Here is a 22,559-nt window from a genome sequence, read left to right as displayed (position 1 = left end):
CAAACATTTTTACAGTGTCTAGATCAGGGATGATTAAAATAGCAAACAAAATTCTGATTAAAAAATTCCGAGAAACAGGCTGGGTGTGCCTGTAGTCCTAGCTTCTTGGGAGGCTGAAGTGGGAGGATGGCTTCGGCCCAGGAGTTCCAGGCTGCCGTGAGCTGTGATTGTGCCACTGCACTCCAACCTGGGTGACAGAGCAAGATCTTGTCTCTTAAAATGAAGGAAATAAAAATAAAGAACTTTAAGACCTTAAACTGAATTGCCAAAAATCCAGAATGGGAAGTGGAGCTGCTTTGGGCTGAATTAGAAGAGGATGGAAATAGTGACAAGAGTGTCAACTGTCCAGAGAGTAATTAAAACTGCTCTATCCCACTTAGGTGGAGTAGAAAATGTGGTTAGTGTTTAATATCAGATTAATTCTTTTTAATATTAGCTATAGCTTGAAATGTAGGCCAAAGAGACCCTTATGCAGCTTTGTGTGGTACCAAATGGAATGGCCCAAGGCCACACAAAGAGGACTATCTATCTTAGTGAAGCTCATGCCATTAGAAAGTTGGGGCTCTTGGGCTATGGTTGGCAGAGTCATGGTGAAATCTGGCCCACCACCTGTTTTGTAAATAAAGTGTGCTTGAAACACAGCCCAGTCTGTTTGTTTACAGATTGTCTATGGCTGATTTTGTGCTACAAAGGCAGGGTATGGTTACAACAAAGGCCATTTGGTCGACAAAGCCTAAAATAGTCACTATTTGGCCCTTTGCTGAAAAAGTTTTTTTTTAAAAATATAATTTAATTTTTTTAATTTCAAAATATTAAGGGGGTACAAATGTTTTTGTTACATGAATAACTTTTGTAATGCTTGAGTCAGGGCTATTAGTATGTCCACCACCCAAATAGTGTTCATTGTACCTGTCAGGTAGGTTGTTGCCCCACCCCTGCTCCAAAGTTTTTGGACCTCTCCTTGTGGGGCCTCAAGTTGGCCCCACCCCACCTCCTTACCCACTGGCCCAGGCTGGGGCATGTTGTATGAAGTATCAGATGAAGAATTGACCACCCAAGCTCTGAGTGGGCTGTTTCTTCTGGCATGACAAACTGCCATCCACTAACGCTCAAGCCACAGGTTTAATTAAGAGGATATAAAATAGTTAAAGCATACTTATTCTCAGTTAGCAGAGGCCAGAAAAGAAATATATAAAAACTTTATTTTTTAAAACATTAAATTAGGAACCATTAGAGGGGAAACTTCTTTAACTTGATCTTTTCTTCTACATTTGAAAAGTATCTCATCTTTGTTAAAATTTCCTTGGCTCCTTCAAAGTCATCTGAAATAAACAGAGACATTGATGTCAGGCTTCATTTCAAGCAAGAATAAAACCAACTCTAGGTGACCAAGGCAGCCAGATAAAAGCTGAGCCCTGGGCCCACTGAACACTCAGTAAATCTGAGCAATGGAGAGGGAGAACATCTAGATTGTTAAGGAGACAAAGGGGTTAACCAAAATGGGGCCAGAGCATGCTTGTTTACACGATTCAGATAAATTAAAGAAGCTGATTGTCTTCAGGGGAGTCCCAAGTAATAAATGCATATGTTTTAAAAGTTTTCCCCTAACACACATGGTGTTAGAACCACATAGTTGCTTCCTATGTGCCAGATGCTGAGGCACAGAGCTGCCTTCAGGGAGCTTCCAGTCTCTTGGAATGATGTTCTTAGACCAGTGGTTTTCAAATGGAGGTGATTTTGCCCCCACAGGGACATCTGGCAATGTCTGGAGATATTTTTGGTTGTCACAACTGGGGATGTGGTACTGACTTCTAGAGGGTAGAGGCCAGGGATGCTGCTAGACATCTTATGGCGCACAAGACAGTCTCCCACAACAAAAAATTATCTGGGTCAAAGTGTCAGTAGTGCCAAGGTTGAGAAACCCTGACTTAGATAAATACAATACAAGGAGTGCTAAAATGAAGGTATCTTATAACTACTGCATCATGCCAGATGACTCCAAAAATACAATATTAAGCAAAAAAAGCAAGTCATATAAGGACGTATAAGGTTTGATGCTATTTATATAAAGATCAGAATAATGCAAAACCAGATATATTGTTATATTCATATATGGTTAAAACTATCAAGAAAAGCAAGGGAATGACTAACACAAAGTTTGGGAGAGTAGTTACCATGGAAGGGAGATATTAATATAATTAATATAAATATTAATATAATGGCAAAGGGCTTACTGGGGGCTTGGAAGGCTGTGATCATGCTAAAAAATTTTTAATTGCGATAAAATACACATAACACAAAATTTACCACATTAACCATTTTCTTTTTTTTTTTTTTGAGACAGAGTCTTGCTTTGTTGCCCGGGGTAGAGTGAGTGCCATGGCGTCAGCCTAGCTCACAGCAACCTCAAACTCCTGGGCTCAAGCAATCCTACTGCCTCAGCCTCCCTAGTAGCTGGGACTACAGGCATGTGCCACCATGCCCGGCTAATTTTTTCTATATATATTTTAGTTGGCCAGATAATTTGTTTCTATTTTTAGTAGAGATGGGGTCTCACTCTTGCTCAGGCTGGTCTCGAACTCCTGACCTCGAGCGATCCACCTGCCTCGGCCTCCTAGAGTGCTAGGATTACAGGCGTGAGCCACCGCGCCCGGCCACCATTTTCTTTTTTGAGACAGGGTCTCACTTTCTTGGCCTGGGTAGAGTGCAGTGGCATCACCATAGCTCATTGCAGCCTCAAACTCCTGGGCTCAAGTGATCTTCCTGCCTCAGTCTCCTGAGCAGCTGGTACTACAGGCATGTACCACCATGCCTGGTTAATTTTTAAAAATTTTTTATAGAGCTAGGGGTCTCGCTATGTTGCCCAGGTTGGGCTTGAACTCCTGGTCTCAATTGGTCTTCCCACCTTAGCCTCCCAAAGTGCTAGGATTACAGGTGCGAGCCACTGCATTTGACAAGGTCTTATTTTTTGATCCACTCTGATAATCTCTGTTTTTCAACTGGTACATTTAAATGTTCAAAGTGATTATTGATATAGTTACATTAATATCTACCATATTTGTTAGTTTTCTAATTGTTTCTAATTGTTGCCCTTGTTTCTGGTTCCTATTTTTGTCTTCCATACTTTTTCTGCCTTTTATGGTTTTGGCTGAACATTTTAAATAATTCCATTTTCTCTCTTTTCTTAGCACATACTTCTTTTCTATTTCCCTTATGTACCTATCATAGGATGGGTATATAAAAACTACTTATTGAATGAATGATTATGGCTCAATGCTTATAATTTCTTTCCATATTTAAGAAAATCAAGAAACAAAGAAAGTACCTTGTTCAAAAGCTCTGCTCACATTGTCAGTACATTCTTTCTGTTTAGCTGAAAGAGAAAAACATTATCTTAATTTTTCTATTTAAATAGACTTGTAATATGAAGACAATACTTTGTTATCATGGTGGTTTAAACACAACAAAGAAGGGAGCTTGGAATTGGGGTAAGGCTTCCTAACCTTTGTTTCCACATGTACCATGATGGCAGCTGTTGTTTAGTGCAGCACTGGTCGATCCTAGTTACACTCTGTTTTTCTACCCATGAAAGGTCTGAGGGGCAATCACCAAGGCTTATAAAATGGCCATAAAATCATTAAAAAGAAATAAAAGAACAAGGATATGCCTTGATTATCTCCATGAAGCAGTCTGAATCTCCCAAATTTTAGCAAGGAGAAAAATGAACATGCTGGGATCACCCACCAGCAAGGTATGACTGTTTCAAGCAACCACTTGCAAACTACATAGCCTCCCAGGAAAATGAAAACATTTAGATCATATTGTGTCATAAGAGAGATGATGCCAAATAAAATAAAGGAGCAACTACTTCCTATTTCTCATTTCCTTGTTAGAAAATGAGGAGTTTTACAGTAAGTGCATTTTTCAGATATAAATAGTATCAGCGTTTCATATGGTTTCTTTTTTCAAAGCACTTTCAAATACATTATACTCCAAGGTAGGCAATGATAGGTATTGGGGGAATCATCCCATGGTCGCATGGTTGATGAGTGGAATTGCTGGAAATGGAATCCAAGTCACTTGATTCCTAGCCCAGTGTTTGAAATTTACCTCTTAGGTAGCAATGCAGTGTAGACAAAAGAACATTGGATTAGGAGTCTGGAGACTCTTAAGTCCTGACCCCCAAATTAACTAGCTCTATGCCTTTGAACAATCACTTTACCTGAGCCTTAGCAGGTACCTTAAGGGAAGAAATTTAGGAATTAATCTAAATTAACATTAGTGACCTGCTCAAAGTCAAATGTTCACTGTAGGGTTATAAGTGCTTTCCATGCTTTACCTCATTTAATTTAATCCCTGCAACAACTAGGGAAACTAAGACTCAAAGGGGATAAAGTTACTTGCTCAAGGTCACATGAAAAGTCAGTAGTAGTGCTGGTACTGAGCCCAAGTCTACCTTACTCCACCCAGAGCTTCCTGCTGCCCTGTCTTCCAAAATATGCAACACCTGGGTGTCTCTTTACCCCACATCACCCAGCTGACAGTCACCTTACCACAGCTTCTATATTACTGCTTTAAACTTCTTTGTTCATTATTATTCACTTATTTCATAAATAATTAGAGAACCTATTATACTCCAAGTACTTTTCTGTGAGCTGAGGATGTGAGGGAAGCAAAAAGCAGACATAATTTCTGCTTCTGCAGAACTTCCAGTGTAATGAGGGAGGCTGACATTTGATCAAATAATGTCATATAGAACAGTAAAGTTATAACTGTGATTAGCTGTACAAAGGAGAGGTACCCACTACTGAAAAGTATAGACAGGTCAAAAAAAGCTTCCCTGAGGAAGTGATGATTGTCCTCAAATCTGAAGGAGGAAGAGTTAACTTAGATAGGGCAGAGGAGAGGAGGGTTTCAGGCAGAAACAGCAGCACATGCAAAGGTCCTGGGGTAGGAGGGTGCCCAGTACAGAAGAGGAACTGGAAGTGGCCAGAGTGGCTGGGGCAAAATGGAGGGAAGCAGAGGCCAGGCCATGCAGGGCCCTTGTAAGGCATGCGAAAGAGTTTGCTCTTAAACCTCAGAGCAGTGGGAAGCCACTTAGTTTTTAAGCAAGAGCAAGGGTGGTGATTAGATTTGGGTTTCAAAAAGATCACACAGTGACAGTGTAGGGATGTGTTAGATGGGGCCTGAAGGTTTTTGACAGAGCAGTCAAAAGCCACTGCACAATTGTCCAGGTAAGACAAGATAGTAGCTTAGAAAAGGGTGGTGGCAGTGAAAATAGAGACGGGTGGATAGATTTGAGACACATTTAGGTCAGTTCTTGAAGACTTGGTGATGGATTGACTACGGTAGATTCACACTGTGCAACTAGATGGTATCAGTCACTTAGAGAGGGAACACTGGAAGAGGGACAGGTTTTTGGGAGGGAGGCAGGGAATTCCATTTTGGACACGTTGAGTTGGAAGTATACAAACTCCATGAAGGCACAGGCCAGGCCAGGTCTTTCTTGTTTCTTGCTGTATCCTCAGTGCCATGTGCAGTGCCTGATACATAGTAGGCACATCATGAATATTTGTGAAAGTACATAAGTGCATATAATCTGAGAGAGAACCTTGGAGCCTTTTCTATGTGGAATGGCTAATTTTATGCATCAACTTGGCTAGGCTATGGTGCCCAGTTGTTTGATCAAACACTAGTCTAGTCTAGATGATGGTGTGGAAGTGTTTTGGAGATGTGATTAACATTTAAATCAGTTAATTTTAAGTATAGGAGTTTACCCCTGGTAATTTGGGTGGGGCTCATCTAATCAAGTAAAGGCATTAAGTACAAAAACAGGATTCCTGGAGAAGGAATTCTGCCTCTAGACTGTAACATAGAACTCCTACCTGAATTTCCAGACTGCCAGCCTGCCCTATAAACTTTGGATGTGCGAGCCCCCACAATCATTTGAGCGAATTCCTTAAAATATCTATCTGTCTATCTACCTATCTATCCATCTATTCAGTGGGTTCTCTGGAGAATCCTAGCTGATAAACTGTGGAATAAAGTGGAAAATAAAGCAATATGAGATCCGAAGATCAGGTTTTTAATCTTTGCCCAGTTGCATATCTGCTGTGTGACCTTGAACAGGTTCGTTAACTTCTGAAGCCCATTTTCCTTGTTAGAGATAAATAATGGTATCTAAATGATGTCATGGGAGGGAAAGATCATTGCAATATGCAAAATATGATTACATTCTTGGTTTAAGCTGCCTTCCATAAGGTTAGAGATGACGTAGATTTAACCTCCAGATGAAACTTGTTTCAGTATGATTAAAAAAAATACTGAGTGATTATGATGACCAATACGTATTCTTACATTAATTTTTCACTAAACTGTGGACAAGTGCTCATAATAGCAATAAAATGTGTTCAGTGGTATTTTATCTTTTACCTCTGACAATGGATTCAATCTCTTTCATGGCAGCTTCACTTTGAGCTTCTGCGAGTTTCTCATTGATTTCCATTATTTCCATGAGGAATTGCCTGTCCATTTCATAATCTGTTCCTTCAGAAATCTGTATTCCACGGAGCTTTAGCTATTGTGGCAGAAAGCAAGAAAAATAAGTTCAAGAAGCTATGGCCAGAGTCATGTAAATCCTACTCATCCTTCAGAACATACTACTACTCATGGAGAAAACTGGAGCTGTCTCAATAATGAAAAAAGCAGGGTAGGGTGTCAAAAGCTTGGACTGACACAGGAATGCTAGGACAGGATGCCGCTTGTGCTACCTGAACTGTGTGATCTTGGGGTAGTCATTACTCTACTTGGAGGCTGAACTAGATGTTTGTAAAGATTTTATTTGGTTCTAAAATTTTCTGGATTCTAAGATGCTCCTGAAAAAAAAAACACCCCAAATTACTCTCCCCTAAAATCCATCATCATCAAATCCTTGAAATTCATAGAAAATGGTTTAAAAAATGCATTTGGGGCAAATAAGATTTACAGAGAATACTCAGATTACTGAGACTACTCAGAGAAAACTATACTTGTGTAGTATCTTTGAGGGTAAATATCATTGGGTCCCTGGGCTACCTCAGGCCTCAAGCACTCTCCTGCTGAATACAAGGGAAGGAGCTGTCCTACACTACAATGGGCACCAGGAAGCCATACATAGAAGGGTTGGGAAATCACCTTACAAGGTACAGTCCCCTGCTCAGGGGGGCCAGAAGGGTCTTATAGGCATCATTCACCAGGGTCGAATGCTTCTCTGAGAATTCCTTTTCAGTCTGTTAGTGGAGATGAAGACAGTCTTATTACCATCCAGATCAGTCAGCTTATATCCACAAATTTTATAAAATGTTGGGCAGGCAGAAGATGGCTAAAATAGAACTGGGGATGGATGAGGTGTCTTTATTTTCAGCTGATGGGTTCTAAGTTGTCTGGGAAGTCAGAGAAAAGACGTGCGTGAATGACAGCTCTGTGGCACAGTTGGCTGGGGTCAGGCTGCCACAGGGTGGAGCTGGTTCTTCAGCTTTGTCCCTGACAATCACATAACCACACGGCCACTACCATGCAGTATGCACATGTTTGGGATTATTGGGGGTGGCCAATAAGCTACCTGAGACCTCTGGCTGAAGAAATCTGGATGGACAAGACGCTGTAGTTGCTGGTACCTGTGCTGGAGCTTTGTAGTGTCAACTCTGAAGGAACAGTTGCTGGAAGGAAATTGGGAGATGAAATTAATGCAACAAATATATATAGATTTGTCTACCATGGGCCTGGTTCCTGCTCTTATGAGGAAGATGCAGTAAACATAGAAACATACTTCCAAAAAGTGGTAGGTGCTATGAAGGGAAACAGAACAGGGTCAGAGAGAGTGGGAGATACGGTGAATAAAGAGGTGACACCTGAGCTGGGACCTGAATGATGACAATGAGTAATCAAAGATCAGAGGAAAGAGCTATGTAGGTAGAGGGAACTGCAAGTCCAAAGACCCTGTGGTGGGAGCTAGATTGGGATGCTTAAGAAACTTAAAGATCAGTGTTCTAGCAGCTCATCATAAGTGCTCAGAGACTGGTGGGGGCGGATCCCATAGTTAAGGGGAAAGGGCATTCCTGAATCTCACTGACAAAGATTCTTTGCTTGGCCAAACTTCAGACAGGCTTCTGAACCTTTTCCAAGGCCCATCTGTGCCCTTCCTTGTAAAATGCATTTTTAGCAAAAAACCCTCCTAATTCAGTTTAGCAGAACCCATCATCCTGGATATTTGATCATCCTGGGTATCTGATCAGGTTCTTCACCCTCCCCCTCATCTTCCTCCCCCCAGGTGATGTCTGATCACTCTGCCTGTCTTCAGCAAGAATCCCATTAGGTAGGTTTAGCCAGAATCTCCCTGACCCCTGATGTTTCCTCTTAGTAATTTTCCATCCACTGACCCCCATTCTGTTCTTTGGCTATAAATTCCCTTTTGCTCATGCTGTATTCAGAGTTCAGACCAATGTTTTTCCCCCACCGCAAGACCTCATTGCGGTGGTCCTTTTACCTATGCAGATGATCCTGAAGAAAGTTTTTCCTCCTGTGCTTTAACAAGTGTCACTGAATAATGTTTTGTTCATCGCCATCCTATCTTTCCACAACCCCGGATCCCTTCATCCCTGTCTCCCACTTTATTTTAATCTAACCCCTTTCGCTTTCTATTCCCAGAACCTTCTCTATTTCCTCACCAGTTGAGCTCTGCCCACACTTCCCCATTTTTCCAAGCTCCTCAACCTCAGAGTAAAAGCGCCATTTCTTGGTCCTGCTCCCTCCAATTCCCACTTTTCCCTTAAGCCTCACCCACAATACTGTCTTTCATGCTTTTACCCCCCAATCTTAGACCACACTTCAATACTCTTTGCTTAAAAGTCTAAACCCAATTTTAAACTTTTCTGTCCCTATTCTTCAAGTCTCCCTTCTCCCAGGTCCCACCCCTCCAGTCTCTCTCCACTGTAGCATCTGTCGCCCTATTTTCCCCAACTAGGTTCCCCGCCCCTCCATTCCCAGTTCCCCGTCTCGGTACCTCTCGCCGCTGGCCTCAGTCCCCGCCCCTCAATTTGCACTCCCATGTACACATCTCCAACCCCTGCTCTCGAGGGCTCCGCCCTCCTATCTTACCAGTCCCGCCTTCTCCTTCCCTAGCGTGATCGACCCTCCCCTCTCGCAGGCCAGCCCCTGACGTCTCTCTCGCCACGGCCCGTTTCCTGACATCGTCATGCATACCAATCCATGAGGCTGAAGTAATCTCGAGTGGGGTCAGGTGGCTGCAGCGCGCGGCACTGCGGACAGAAGAACCGGTCCCCTTGCCCAGGGCCCCCTGGGCTGCCGCAGTTCCAACAGCGGGGTGAACTGTTTCCCGCCTGAGACGCAGCATCGCAGCTTAGCAGTCTCCTTCTGGGGACCCCTGCCGGCCATAACCCCCACACCCGGAGCAAGGCTCCGGCTTTCCCCTTCCACATCTGGCCAGCGGCCTATGTCGCCGCGGTCACCTGTGGCAGGAAAACCAGCAAGCGGGGCCGACCAGACTAACGCTGCTGATTGGTTGGAGCGCTGAGGGGGCGGGATCACCCGGGGGAAACCTAAATTCTGAGTTCCGCTCTGCCTTGTAAACTACAACTCCCAGCAAGCATTGAGGCTGCGCCTAGCGGCCATATCTGCTGCTCCTCATTGGTCCGCCGGCGGGGGAGGGCGTTTTGATTGGCTGAGGGTGGAGTTTGTATCTGCAGGTTTAGCGCCACTCTGCTGGCTGCGGCTGCTGAGAGTGTGGGGCGCCAGGTGGGCTCCCGCGGTGAGTCATAGTGGGGAACTTCTCTTGGGTGTTTGGTGGTTCGAATCCCATCCTCAGCACCTTATGCGAGTGGAATCTCCCGAGCTTCGCTTTGTCTGTATTTTTGAGCTGGAAGGGGTGTGTGTGGGCGACTCTCTTAATCGTCGAGGCGAAGTTCACTTCCCCTTTCACAAGCTGAAACAGGCCTGGACGTACAGGCCGAGAACGAACAGAATTGTGCTCTTCAGTATCTAAGCGAAGTTACTTTGTAAAGAGTTTAGGAAAAAAAATTTAGTAATTATTACCATTAAAGAATGGTAATTTAGGTTCAATCTCAAAAATGCTTGTAGAAAATCCAGTTCTTAGCTACTAGGCACTGCAGGAACTGGAAACGCACTGAGCCTGTGTATCAGGATGTCCTGCGAGTGTCCATAAGTAAGTGTGGGATGGGGTGGCGAAGAGTGGGTAGGAGGGCACCAGTCCTCCTTGGGACTCAGTTTCCCTAGTTTGAAAAAAGGTTGTGTTGCAATTGTAAGGCCTCTTGAATTTTTTGGGAGTGGAATTCTGTTCACCGTCCTGGAGTTTTGCCGCGGTCAGCTTGGCTGAAGAATAGCTCCCAATTAGCAAGCGTTCGGGGGAGGGGGAGCGTTACCTGCATCACCTCATTGAATCCTTTCGATCATGCCATGGCTTATGAGGGGCTGTGAAAAAAAAAAAAAACAAACCTCATTATATATCTACTCTTTTCAGATGAGAAAACAGGCTCAGAGAGGTTGTGATCTACCTAAAGGTTATGTGAAGGTTTCACGCAAAGGTGTGACTTCAGACCCGCTTGCCTGTAACCTCTCACAGCTATCTGTTGACACATTGTCTTTCTCTAGTTGTCAAGGCAGAGAAGTCTTGCTCAAAAAGCTGCAGGAAGGACCTAGCCTGGCTGGTATTAGACCAGCAGGTCAGGAGTGGCAGACTCAGCTGTGGCATCACCTTCCTGGTATGTTTTAAAGAGAACTCATTAGGACCTTTATATCTTGAAAGCTGTATAAATGCAGTAGGTGTGAGTACAGTTAGCCGTTATCTGAAGTTTTGCTTGCTGTGGTTTTAGTTACCTGAGGTCAACTGCAAATATGAAATGGAAAATTCCAGAAATGAACAATTCATAAGTTTTAAATTTTGTGGTTTCACAGTTCTTGTGTTCAATTCACCCTTATTTTACTTAATAATGGCCCTAAAGGGCAAGAGTAATGATGCCGACAATTCAGATATGCCAAAGAGATGCCGGAAAGTGCTTCCTTTAAGTGTAAAGCTGAAAGTTCTCAACTGAAGGAAAGAAAAAAAAAATTGTGTGCTGAGGTTGCTAAGATCTACAGTAAGAATGTATCTTCTACCCCTGAAATTGTGAAGATGGAAAAGGAAAGTTGTGCATAGTATGTATAGGGTTTGGTACCATCCACAGTTTCAGACATCCACTGGGGTCTTGGGCTGTATTTCCCTTAGATAAGGGAGGGCAACATAATGTTGGTTATTGTGTTCTACTGGAGTAGTAGCTTAAGTGTGGGCAGGAGGAAGAGAGTGTACCTTTTTTGTTGTTGTTTATGTCAGCGTTGAAAGTTACTTAGACTGTCTTTCAGGTTAATTCTAAGACAAGGGTGGGAGCTTTTGTTATGGTCTTTTGTGAATCAACAAGTGGTTCCTGCAAGATTCCAGCAAGGCTGGAAGGCCATTTAGGGTGCTGAAAAGATGATCTCCACAGTTACTTAGCATCACAAAGGGTTAGGTGGAGTTGTTTACAGCAGTCTTTCTTCGTGGCTCGGCCCTTAGTTAGGTGTCTGGAAATCTAGATTGAACAAACAGGGTGTGATTGCTTTGCTGGAAGAGCAAGCCTGGGGTAGGAGTAGCAGTGAGGGTTTATGTAAATGGACTCCCTGGAGTGCTGCAGGGAGTTATTGCAGTAATTTTTTTTCGTGTCTTCTATCCCATGCCATCTGTTCCTTCTCCTTCTTTTCCTTTCCAAAATATACAGATGCTCCTCGATGATGGGGTTACATCCAGAGAAACCTATTGTAACCTGAAAATATTGTCAAGTTGAAAATGCATTTAATACACCTAACATACATTTAACCTACCGAATATCATAGCTTAGCCTAGCCTACCTTAAACATGCTCAGAACACTTACATTAGCCTACAGTTGGGCAAAATCATCTAACACAAAGATTGTTTTATAATAAAGTGGTGAATATCTCATGTAATTATTTGGAGACTGTACTGAAAGTGAAAACAAGAATGGTTATGGGTACTCGGAAATATGGTTTCTACTGAAAGCATATTGCTTTCACACCTTTATAAAGTTGAACATTTGTTAAATTTAACCATCATAAGAGTGTCTATATGAAATTCAAGTGCAGTATTGATTGAATTAATATGTTAGGTTTCATTCCTAATTTTTGAAAATTGAATGAATGTAAGCTTTTATGAGTCCCTGCCCAACTCAATTTTATTGCTTTCTATTTATTTGTAGCGTTCAAATTTTTGTTGTTGTTGTTGTTTTTCCCCCGTGGTTTATGGCTGTCAAAAAATTCTGATCTGGTGACAATGATCTGAAGAAAAGCTAAGCCCAGAAGAACTGCAGGTCTAGACTGTTAGGATTTTAATTTTTGCAGAGCATGCTTGCCCTGGATTTTTTTTTAATGCTGTTGCAATATGGCCATCCTTTAATTTTGAACTTTAAGTCTTGCTCCTTGAAACTCACCTTATGTTGGACACTTCCTTTTTGAGGTCGTGATGTCTCGGGAGACAGATGCGGAGGACCAGCAGTCCCACGGCAGTGCCTCCTCGCAGTCCCTCGGAGTTGGTGCCTCTGCACAGCCCCAAGGTGGCTTCACCCAGTCCCAAGGCTGTTTCTCACAGTCCCACGGCTCCTCCTCGCAGTACCAGGGCTCATCTACCTCCTCTACCAGCACGATGCCCACCTCCAGCCAGTCCTCCTACTCCAGCTCTGGGACACTGAGCTCCTTAGAGACAGTGTCCACTCAGGAACTCTATTCTATTCCTGAGGACCAAGAACCTGAGGAGCCTGTTCCTGCCCCTTGGGGTCGATTATGGTCCCTTCAGGATGGATTCTCCAATCTTGGTAAGACCTTTTGTTGTTATATAGGGTAGTGTTTTGTTTGGAAAAACAGTCACAGAAAGTTGTTGAGGGAGAAAGCTTGAGATTGAAGGTGATGAAAGATAAAACCTATTACACTGGCTCTTGTTTTTTTTTTTTAAATTTTTTTTTTTTTTTTTTTTTTTAGACAGAGTCTCGCTTTGTTGCCCGGGCTAGAGTGAGTGCCATGGCGTCAGCCTCGCTCACAGCAACCTCAAACTCCTGGGCTTAAGCAATCCTACTGCCTCAGCCTCCTGAGTAGCTGGGACTACAGGCATGCGCCACCATGCCCGGCTAATTCTTTTTCTATATATATTTTAGTTGGCCAGATAATTTCTTTCTATTTTTAGTAGAGACGGGGTCTCGCTCTTGCTCAGGCTGGTCTCGAACTCCTGACCTTGAGCGATCCACCCGCCTCGGCCTCCCAGTTTTTTTTTAAATTTTATAAAAATAATTTAATTTACAGAAGGAGCCTGAGACCTGAAACCCTCAAGTCCCACCTGGAGGTCAGGGTCTACCACCTCCCTGCACTGGCTCTTAACCTGCTGTTAATTGGGCATTTGCAGTGTGCTGTCTCAATCTGAGGATCTGAAGGGAGCTGTGGAACTTCTCCCTAAAAAAATGTAGATTTATGTAAACACACAGACATTGTAATCTAATCACAGAACCTTGGCCAGTTAACCCCTGCTGTGGTTTGCCACACCTTCAGAGCACCAGAGCTGTTCAGAATAGGGAAGGCTATTTGTTGACTGTTATTTGTTTTTGTCTCAAAATAACCAGCATTGCAATTTAAATATGTTGATCCTCTCTAACACCTGGTTCCAATAGTAACTCCCACGAATATGCTTGAAATAGCATTTTTTCCTCCCTCTTACATTAAAATGACCTCTTCGTTTAAAAAAAATGGGAACTTGATATTAATGAAATAGAAAATATTAATCTAAAGAAATGAACGACTAATGTATCACTTTGTACCTTGTCACTCGTCACCCTTTTGCTTTATTTCGTGTCCAACTTTGATGTCTTGAAAAAAACAGGAAAGGCTGGTCTGAGTGCAGTGGTGTTTACAACTAATTGATCACAACCAGTTACAGATTCCTTTGTTCCTTCTCCACTCCCACTGCTTCACTTGACCAGCCTTAAATGAAAAGAAAAAAAAAAAAAGAGAAAAACCAGTAAAAAAAAAAATGGAGAAATACTACAGCAATATTCTACTATACAACTTTAAATTTAGAAGTAAATATTTGAAGCTAATTTTTACTCATTTAAGTCATATTTTTAAGATAGGCTTTTAGGCTTAGATGAGTGGCAAACAGAAATGGTGAGAAAGGGTGAAGTGGGTTGTAGCTCCTTTAAAAATGAGAAAACATAAAGAACCTGATAGAGGGACAAGCATAAAGTAGATGCCCAATAAACAGAGGCTATTTATTATTATTATTATTATTTGTTAATGATTTATGTCTATGTTTTCTTCTAAAAATTTAATCGTTTTACCTCCTACATTTAGGTTTTTGATCCATTTTTAGTTGATTTTTGTAGATGGTGTGAATTAGGGGTCAAAATTCATCCTTTTGCATGTGGATATCCAGTTGTCCCAGTGCTATTTCTAGGAAAGACTATTCTTTCCCCCATTGAATGAGCATGGCACTCTTGTCAAGAATCATTTCATGATCCTCGGTGTCAATTATGCAAAAAAAAAAAAAGAATCATTTGACCATAAATGTGAGGGATTATTTCTGGATTCTCAATTTTTTTCCATTAACCTATATGTCTATTCTTTTTTTTTTTTTTTTTTTTTTGAGACAGAGTCTCACTTTGTTGCCCGGGCTAGAGTGAGTGCCATGGTGTCAGCCTAGCTCACAGCAACCTCAGACTCCTGGGCTTAAGCGATCCTACTGCCTCAGCCTCCCGAGTAGCTGGGACTACAGGCATGTGCCACCATGCCCGGCTAATTTTTTCTATATATATATTTTTTTTAGTTGTCCAGATAATTTTTATTTCTATTTTTAGTAGAGACGGGGTCTCGCTCAGGCTGGTCTCGAACTCCTGACCTCCAGCGATCCACCCGCCTCGGCCTCCCAGAGTGCTAGGATTACAGGCGTGAGCCACCGCGCCCGGCCTCTATGTCTATTCTTATGCCAGTACCAAAAATCTTAATTATTGTAGCTTTGTAGTAAAGTTTTTTTTGTTTTGTTTTTAGAGACAGGGTCTTGCTCTGTTGCCTAGGCTAGAGTGCAGTGGCGTGATCATAGGTCACTGTAACCTGGAACTCTTGGGCTTAAGTGATCCTCCTGCCTTAGTCTCCCGAGTAGCTAGGACTACAGGTGCCCACCACCATGCCTGGCTAATTTTTAAAAAAATTTTTTAACTTTTTATAGAGATGGGGGTGGGGTCTCACCATGTTGCCCAGGCTGGTCTCGAACTCCTGGCCTCAAGCCATCCTCCCACCTCCCAAAGTGCTAGGATTACAGGAATGAACCATCATGCTTGGCCTGTGATAATTTTTGAAATATAGAACTGTGAATCCCAATTTTTTCTTTTTTAAGACTGTTTTGACTATTCTGGATCCCTTGCATTTCCATATGTACTTTAGGATAAGCTTGTCATTTCCTGCAAAGACAGCAGCTGGGATTTTGATAGGGATTACAATTCAATCTGTAGATCAATTTGGAGAATATTGACATCTTAATAATAAGTCTTCTGCTCTATGAATGTGGGCCATCTTTCTATTTATTACAATCTTCTTTAATTTCTTTAAACAATGTTTTATAGTTTTCAACATATAAGTCTTATACTTGTGAATGAAAAATTTATTCCTAAGTATTAATATTTATTTTAATATTGACTTATTTTTTTTTTTTTTTGAGACAGGGTCTTGCTTTGTCATCCAGACTAGAGTACAGTGTTATCATCATAGCTCACTCCAACCTCAAACTCCTGGGCTCAAGCGATACTTCTGCCTCAGCCTCCCAAGTAGCTGGTACTACAGGCACACACCACCATGCCTGGCTAATTTTTCTACTTTTTTTGTAGAGACAGGGTCTTACTATGTTGCCCAGGCTGGTCTTAAACTCCTGGCTTCAAGCGATCCTCCCTCCTTGGCCTTCCAAAGTACTGGAATTACAGGCATGAGCCACTGCACTGGCCCTTAGCCTGTCTTTCAATGAACATTAATTACCTACTCATGTGCATTGTCCCAGGTGATAGAACTGTACTCTTTTTTTTTTTTTCAAGATATAGGTAGCAAGAACTGTACTCTTAACCAAGGCTGCTCTCCTGGTGTTCATGTTCTAACAGGGGGTTGTGGGAAGACAATATACAAATAATCAAGGTAATTTCCAGTTATGGTCCATACTTAGAAATAAAACAGGATATCATTATGGTAACAGGTGGGTAGTACATATATAGAAAGCTGAATGAGAGATGATATTTGAGTTCAGACATAATAGGCAAGATGCAACAAGCCATTCAAGGGGTTGAGGAAGAGGAAGTGTAAAGGCCACAAGGCAGGCTGAGCCCAGCATACCTGGGGCAATGAAAGGAGGCCAGAGGTGCTAGGTGTCCTGAGCAAAGGGAGAAAGGTACCAGGTGAGGCTGGAATGGAGGCAGGGGCCAGACTCTGAGCCATGAGGAAGACTGCAGATTTTATACTAAGTGTGGTGGGAAGTCTCTGGAAGGTAATAAGCAGGAAGTTATTGTATTGTAAGTATTCTTCCAAGTCATTAAAAATTTGATCTGTGTCCACTCCGAGGGGACTTAAATTATTAAAAAAATTATTTGAGAACTTCTAGTGGCTATTATTTCATGGTTATATATAAACCATCATTTATTAAACTCGTTGGAAAATTTTGTTTTCTTTTCCTCCTAATTCTTAATGTTATAAAATATTGATAAGCAAATCAAGATTTGCAAAGCAAAAGAGCAAGCAAATCTCTATAATTTTGATTGCCTTTTTAAGCTATTTTCCTACAAGTAGATTTATGAGGAATTTTTAAAGATATTTGATACATGAAATTCAACAGCCCTCTCATATGTGCTTTTGTTTTACAGACTGTGTTAATGATAGCTACTGGTTTGGGAGGGACAAAAGCTGTGACTATTGCTTTGATGAACCACTACTGAAAAAAACAGATAAATACCGGACATATAGCAAGAAACACTTTCGGATTTTTAGGGTAGGTGACTAATATCCATATACTTGGGAGATCTGGTAGTCTAGTCATTGCTCTTATAAATTTTCCCACTTTAAATCCCTGCTGTTAAAAGTTTGAAATAAAATGTTCTCTATTTTAGGAAATGGGTCCTAAAAACTCTTACATTGCGTACATAGAAGATCACAGTGGGAATGGAACTTTTGTAAATACTGAGCTTGTAGGGAAAGGAAAACGCCGTCCTTTGAGTAACAATTCTGAAATTGCACTTTCACTGTGCAGAAATAAAGGTAATACTATTATCTTATTGTTGCTGGATTTTTTTTCCCTCCTAAGTAAAAGGAAACTTCATGTTGTCTCCTTACAGGATATGGTTTAAGTAAGTAAAGTTAAGTAAGTTAGCATTTAAGATTAAACTTTGCTGTCCTAGTTGCATTTTTAAATTATGAAAAAGACAGATTTTTAAGGTTTAATTGGTTTTATTTAAAGCTACCTGCTATTGAATTATTATATTGGTTAAAATAAGTTATAGTTCATTCATTGATTTAGTTGACACCATATTAGTCTTAGATATCTGTGAGTTGTTTTAGGCCATTAATTCATTTTTTCTCCCTCCCTTATTGTTTCCTTTCTTCATTCCTTCCATTCGTTCATTTCTGTGTGCATTTATTGAGCTCCTATTATATGCCAGGCATTAGGCTATGGGTGTTTATGTCAGGTTCACTTAAATACCAGATAATTATCCTGTACAAGTGGAGATGTTTATTGTCATCATCAGGTAGCATTTTATAAGCATCCACTCCCAAAACTTTGTGAACATCAAATCTAAAATGAACAATTGTTGTTCAGGATATGGTCTAGAAAGAATAACCAACAAAAACAACCTACTAAGTAACTCACAATGATTTTAAATCCTTGGACAAGAGGAATACTCTTTCTTTAATTGAAAAAATTATAGAGCTTCTCAAACCAAGGGTGTGTGTGTGTGTGTGTGTGTGTGTGTGTGTGTGTGTGTATGTGTATGTGTTACTTTTATTTATTTCTTTCTTTTTGAGACAGGGTCTCACTCTGTCACCCAAGCTGGAGTGCAGTGGCACGATCTTAGCTCACATCTTGAAAATATAAGTTTACACAAGCGCTTTCCTACAGATTCTGATACTGTAGTTCTGGGAATTTAAAGACTCATTCTGCTAGGCTTGGTGGCACACACCTATAATATCAGCTACTTGGGAGGCTGAGGCAGGAGGATCGCCTCAGCCCAGGAGTTCAAAGCTCTAGTGCGCTATCATTATATCTATGAATAGCTACTGACTCCAGCCTGGGCAACATAGTGAGACCCCCATCTTAAAAAAAATCATGCCCAAAGATTCTCATGCAGTGAAGTCTTCAGACTGGCCTCTGGGAACTATGTCTTTATTGGACATCCTAAAACATATTTTATGATTGACTTAGTTTTTTTCTGTTTTGGACTATTTTGTTTTCTATCTGATGATTATAGTCAGGGCAGCTGCATAGGGTTTTGCTATTTGTGGGCACATAGTGGAGGGGGCAACTGAGCACTGAAATTTGGTCTGCCCTATACTTGACAAGCTATGTGATCCCTTTTTCTCATGGGTCTGCCCAAAGGGCAACTTTTCTTTTTTTTATTCAGTAAAATTTTAAAATCAATTTATTTCAATTGACAAATAAAAATTGTATATATTTACCATGTGAAATGATTTGAAATGTGTATTGTGGAATGGCCAATCTGTGGCATCAGCCTAGCTCGCAGCAACCTCAATCTCCTGGGCTTAAGTGATCTTCCTGCCTCAGCCTCCCGAGTAACTGGGACTACAGGTGTGTACCACTACGCTCGGCTAATTTTTTCTCTTTTTAATAGAGAGGGGGTCTTGCTCTTGTTGAGGCTGGTCTCAAACTCCTGATCTGAAACAATCCTCCCGCTCGGCCTACCTAACACATATTGTAAATGTTTCATGTTAAATGTAATTAAAAACAACTCTGAGTGACAGAGCTGTAAATTAATTAAATATAACTAAAAACATCTGTCTTCTATGCCATATGAATATTAAATTTAGAATCAATTATGTTCTCTTTTTTGAATAAGTTAATGAACTATTTCTGCCCTTTTTTTCCCTTAGTTTTTGTATTTTTTGATCTGACTGTAGATGATCAGTCAATTTATCCTAAGGAATTAAGAGATGAATACATCATGTCAAAAACTCTTGGAAGGTAAATTATTTTTTTCTTGTATAAATTGTACTTCAGATTTTCCCTACACATTTGTCATTGGGTAATTTTTCATTTCTGATTTCATAACATTATTTATTGATAACATATTTGTAGAACTTTTATTTCTGATAAGAATTTTATTTTTTTATTTTTATTTTTTGTGTGTTATTTGATGCTGATTTTACTTTAAATTTTTTATTTTTAATTGACAAATAATTGTGTATATTTATGTGGTACAATGTGACATTTTGATGTATGTGTTCATTGTAGAAAAATTCAATAAAGATAATTAACATATCTATCACCTCATCAATTTATCATTTTTTTGTGGTAAGAACGTTAAAAATGTATTATAGCAATTTTGAAATATAGACTACATTATTATTGTGGTCCCCATACAGTGTAATAGATCACTAAAACTTCTCCAGTCTAACTGAAACTGTATTCTGTGGTCAGCATCCTCCCTTTTACTGTCTCTTCCCTCCAGTCTCTGGTATCAACTTTTCTACTCTGTTTCTATGAGATTGACTTTTTAAGCTTCTACATATAAGTGAGATCATATATTAATAGTATTTGTCTTCCTTTGCCTGGCTTCTTTCGTTTAGCATAGTTTCCTCCACTTCCATCTGTGTTGTTGCAGATGACAGGATTTCCTTCTTTTTTTAAGGATGTATAGTATTCCCTTGTGTATATATATACCACATTTTCTTCATTCATTTATTGGTAGACACTTAGGTTGCTTCCATGTCTTGGCTGTTGAGAATAATGTTGAAATGAACATGGGAGTGCACGTAGCCCTTTGACATACCAATTTCCATTCTTTGGATATATATCCAGAAGTGGGATTGCTGAATCATGTGGTATTAATAACTCTACTTTTAGTTGTTGGTTCTTTTTTTTTTTTTTTGAGACAGAGTCTTGCTCTGTTGCTAAGGCTAAAGTGCAGTGGCTTGATCATAGCTTACTGCAGCCTCAACTCCTGGGCCCAAGCAATCCTCCTGTCTCAGATTCCTGAGTAGCTGGGACTACAGGCACACACTACTATGCCTGGCTAATTTTTTTTTTTTTTTGTATATATATTTTGTAAGAAATGGGGTCTTGCTTTGTTGCCCAAGTTTAGTCTTGAACTCCTGGCCGCAAGCAATCCTCCTGTCTCAGCCTCCTGAGTCACTGGGATTACAGGCATGAGCTACCATGCCCAACTCAGCTTACCATACGGTTTTCCAAAATGGCTGTACTAATTTACATTCCCACCAACAGTGTACTAAGATTCCCTTTTCTCCACATTCTCTCCAACGCTTACCATTTGTGTTTTTGATAGTAGCCATTCTAATAGGCATGAGGGGATATCTCATTGTGGTTTTAATTTTTATTTCCCTAATGACTAGAGATGTTGAGCACTTTGTCATATATTCTGATAGGTGTCTTATTGATTTATTTGATAATGGTCAATTGGGATGAACTCTTTCCTTACAAATTTTATTGGTGATAACTTTTTAAAAGCAGCTTTATTGAGATAAAATTTATATAACATAATTTACCTATTTAAAGTGTATAATTAACTGATTAGTATATTCAAGAGTTGTGAGCCCATTGACACAATCAATTTTAGAACATTTAAAAAAATTTTTTTTTCTTTTTCATTTTTATTTTCTTTTATTTTTTTTTGAGACAGAGTCACTCTGTTGCCTGGACTAGAGTGCCGTGGCATCAGCCTAGCTCACAGCAACGTCAAACTCCTGGGCTCAAGCAATCCTTCTGCCTCAGCCTCCCGGGTACCTGGGATTACAGTCATGCGCCACCATGCCTGGCTAATTTTTTCTGTATATTTTTTAGTTGTCCAGCTAATTTTCTTTCTATTTTTAGTAGAGATGGGGTCTCGCTCTTGCTCAGCCTAGTCTCAAACTCCTGAGCTCAAACGATCCACCTGCCTCGGCCTCCCAGAGTGCTAGGATTACGGGTGTGAGCCACCGCGCCCAGCCTAGAACATTTTGATTGCCTGCCAAAAACATAAAATTACTGCATTTTTTCACTGTTCAGAATTTTGTCATCTTGGATGTGAAGTGAAGCTGACAAAAGTGAATGTAACCTAGGGCAAAGTTCTCAATTTTTGGTCTCAGGACCCCTTACACTGTTAAGTTATTGAGGACCCCAAAGAGCTTTTGTTTATACAGCTTAAATGTATTGTTATTTACTGTATTAGAAATTAAAATTGAGAAATTTTTGTTAATTCATTAAATAAACTCACATCCTTTTAAGATAAGTAACTTTCTAATGAAAAATAATTATTAATGAAAAGATTAGTGGGAAGAGAGGCATTGTTCTACATTTTTGCAAATCTTTTTGATACCTGGCTTTCTTAGAAGGTGGCTAGATTCTGATATTTGCTTTTTCATTCAGTCTGTTATGACATCACATGTCATGTAGCCTCTGGAAAACACTGTGCACTCATGAGCTGATGAGAATGCCAAAAACAATGTCTTAGTATTATTCTGAAAATAGTTTTGACCTTGTGGATGCCCTGCAAGGTCTTGGGGTTCTCTAGTGGTTGTCCAATCATTCTCTGAGAACCACTTCCTTAGAGAAGGTATTCAGGACGCTGTTACCATATTACACAATGTCTGTTGCCCCTCATGCCCCACTCACAAAGGCCTTGCTATCAATATTTTTGGAAACGTGAAAGTTAAAAATACATAGAAGGAAATAATCGCCCATATTCCCACCACATAGAATCAAGCACAGTATCCTTTTTATGACCATCTGTAGAAAATTCTGGTTTATAAATAACTGATTGGGTTTCCCTATTTGCATTGACTGCTTGGAATCTCACAACCAAACCCTTGCCTAAGAAATATAGGGAATTCAATGTTTTCTTAAGGAGGATTTAACACAGATTCTCTTAACTTATATCAGGTGGCAGAGTCTCAACACAGAGGAGTCCGGTAAGAAGAGAAATTTATTGGTTGTTGTAACTGGGAAATACAGGGGCAAGCAAATCTGGCTTCAGGCTTAGTTGGATCCAGAAGGTCATTAGGGCTTTATTTCATTGCTTTTGAGTTCTGATGATCTGTTTGACTTTATCTTTGACAGGGTCTAAGGGCTCCCACAGTGTTACCAGGGCTCTAGCTCCATTTCTTGATTCAGCTGTTTGTTGCTTCCCTATAGAATTGCTCTATGTGGCAGGAAAAATGGCTACCAGGAGCTGCAGATTTGTATTTTCATTGTCTAAACTACAGCAGAGAGGATTGTTTC

At 40.6% G+C, this 22,559-nt stretch overlaps 2 protein-coding genes across 6 annotated transcripts in view; one reads left to right on the top strand and one right to left on the bottom strand.

The window, feature by feature from the left end:
- Positions 1-1,184: 1,184 nt before the first annotated feature.
- On the bottom strand, positions 1,185-9,560 carry HSCB (HscB mitochondrial iron-sulfur cluster cochaperone). 4 transcript variants are annotated; one of them, XM_045534375.1, is made up of 6 exons: positions 9,241-9,558; positions 7,601-7,697; positions 7,179-7,268; positions 6,433-6,577; positions 3,326-3,373; positions 1,185-1,322 (listed from the first exon to the last, which is right to left on the bottom strand). In XM_045534375.1, the coding sequence occupies exons 1-6, from the start codon at positions 9,474-9,476 to the stop codon at positions 1,231-1,233; spliced, it is 708 nt and encodes a 235-aa protein (XP_045390331.1). In that variant the 5' UTR covers positions 9,477-9,558; the 3' UTR covers positions 1,185-1,230. The 4 variants fall into 4 exon arrangements, with proteins under 4 accessions (XP_045390331.1, XP_045390333.1, XP_045390335.1 ...); XM_045534377.1 differs by lacking the exon at positions 9,241-9,558 and adding an exon at positions 9,041-9,213 and having other exon boundaries at positions 7,174-7,268; positions 7,656-7,697; XM_045534379.1 differs by lacking the exon at positions 9,241-9,558 and adding an exon at positions 9,041-9,212.
- A 147-nt stretch (positions 9,561-9,707) lies between these two features.
- The window catches only part of CHEK2 (checkpoint kinase 2), a 33,064-nt gene continuing 20,212 nt past the window's right edge, over positions 9,708-22,559 (top strand). The window contains exons 1-5 of one of the 2 annotated variants that reach the window (XM_045534373.1): positions 9,708-9,805; positions 12,558-12,912; positions 16,978-17,102; positions 17,221-17,368; positions 19,217-19,307. In XM_045534373.1, coding sequence (XP_045390329.1) covers positions 12,564-12,912; positions 16,978-17,102; positions 17,221-17,368; positions 19,217-19,307 — 713 coding nt within the window. In that variant the 5' untranslated portion in view covers positions 9,708-9,805; positions 12,558-12,563. The other variant, XM_045534374.1, reaches the window with a different exon arrangement.

Source organism: Lemur catta, chromosome 21 (assembly GCF_020740605.2).
Source record: "Lemur catta isolate mLemCat1 chromosome 21, mLemCat1.pri, whole genome shotgun sequence".
NCBI classification, from domain to species: Eukaryota; Metazoa; Chordata; class Mammalia; order Primates; family Lemuridae; genus Lemur; species Lemur catta.
The sequence above is the reverse complement of the archived record's forward strand: the minus strand, read 5'-3'. Positions and strand labels throughout refer to the sequence as shown.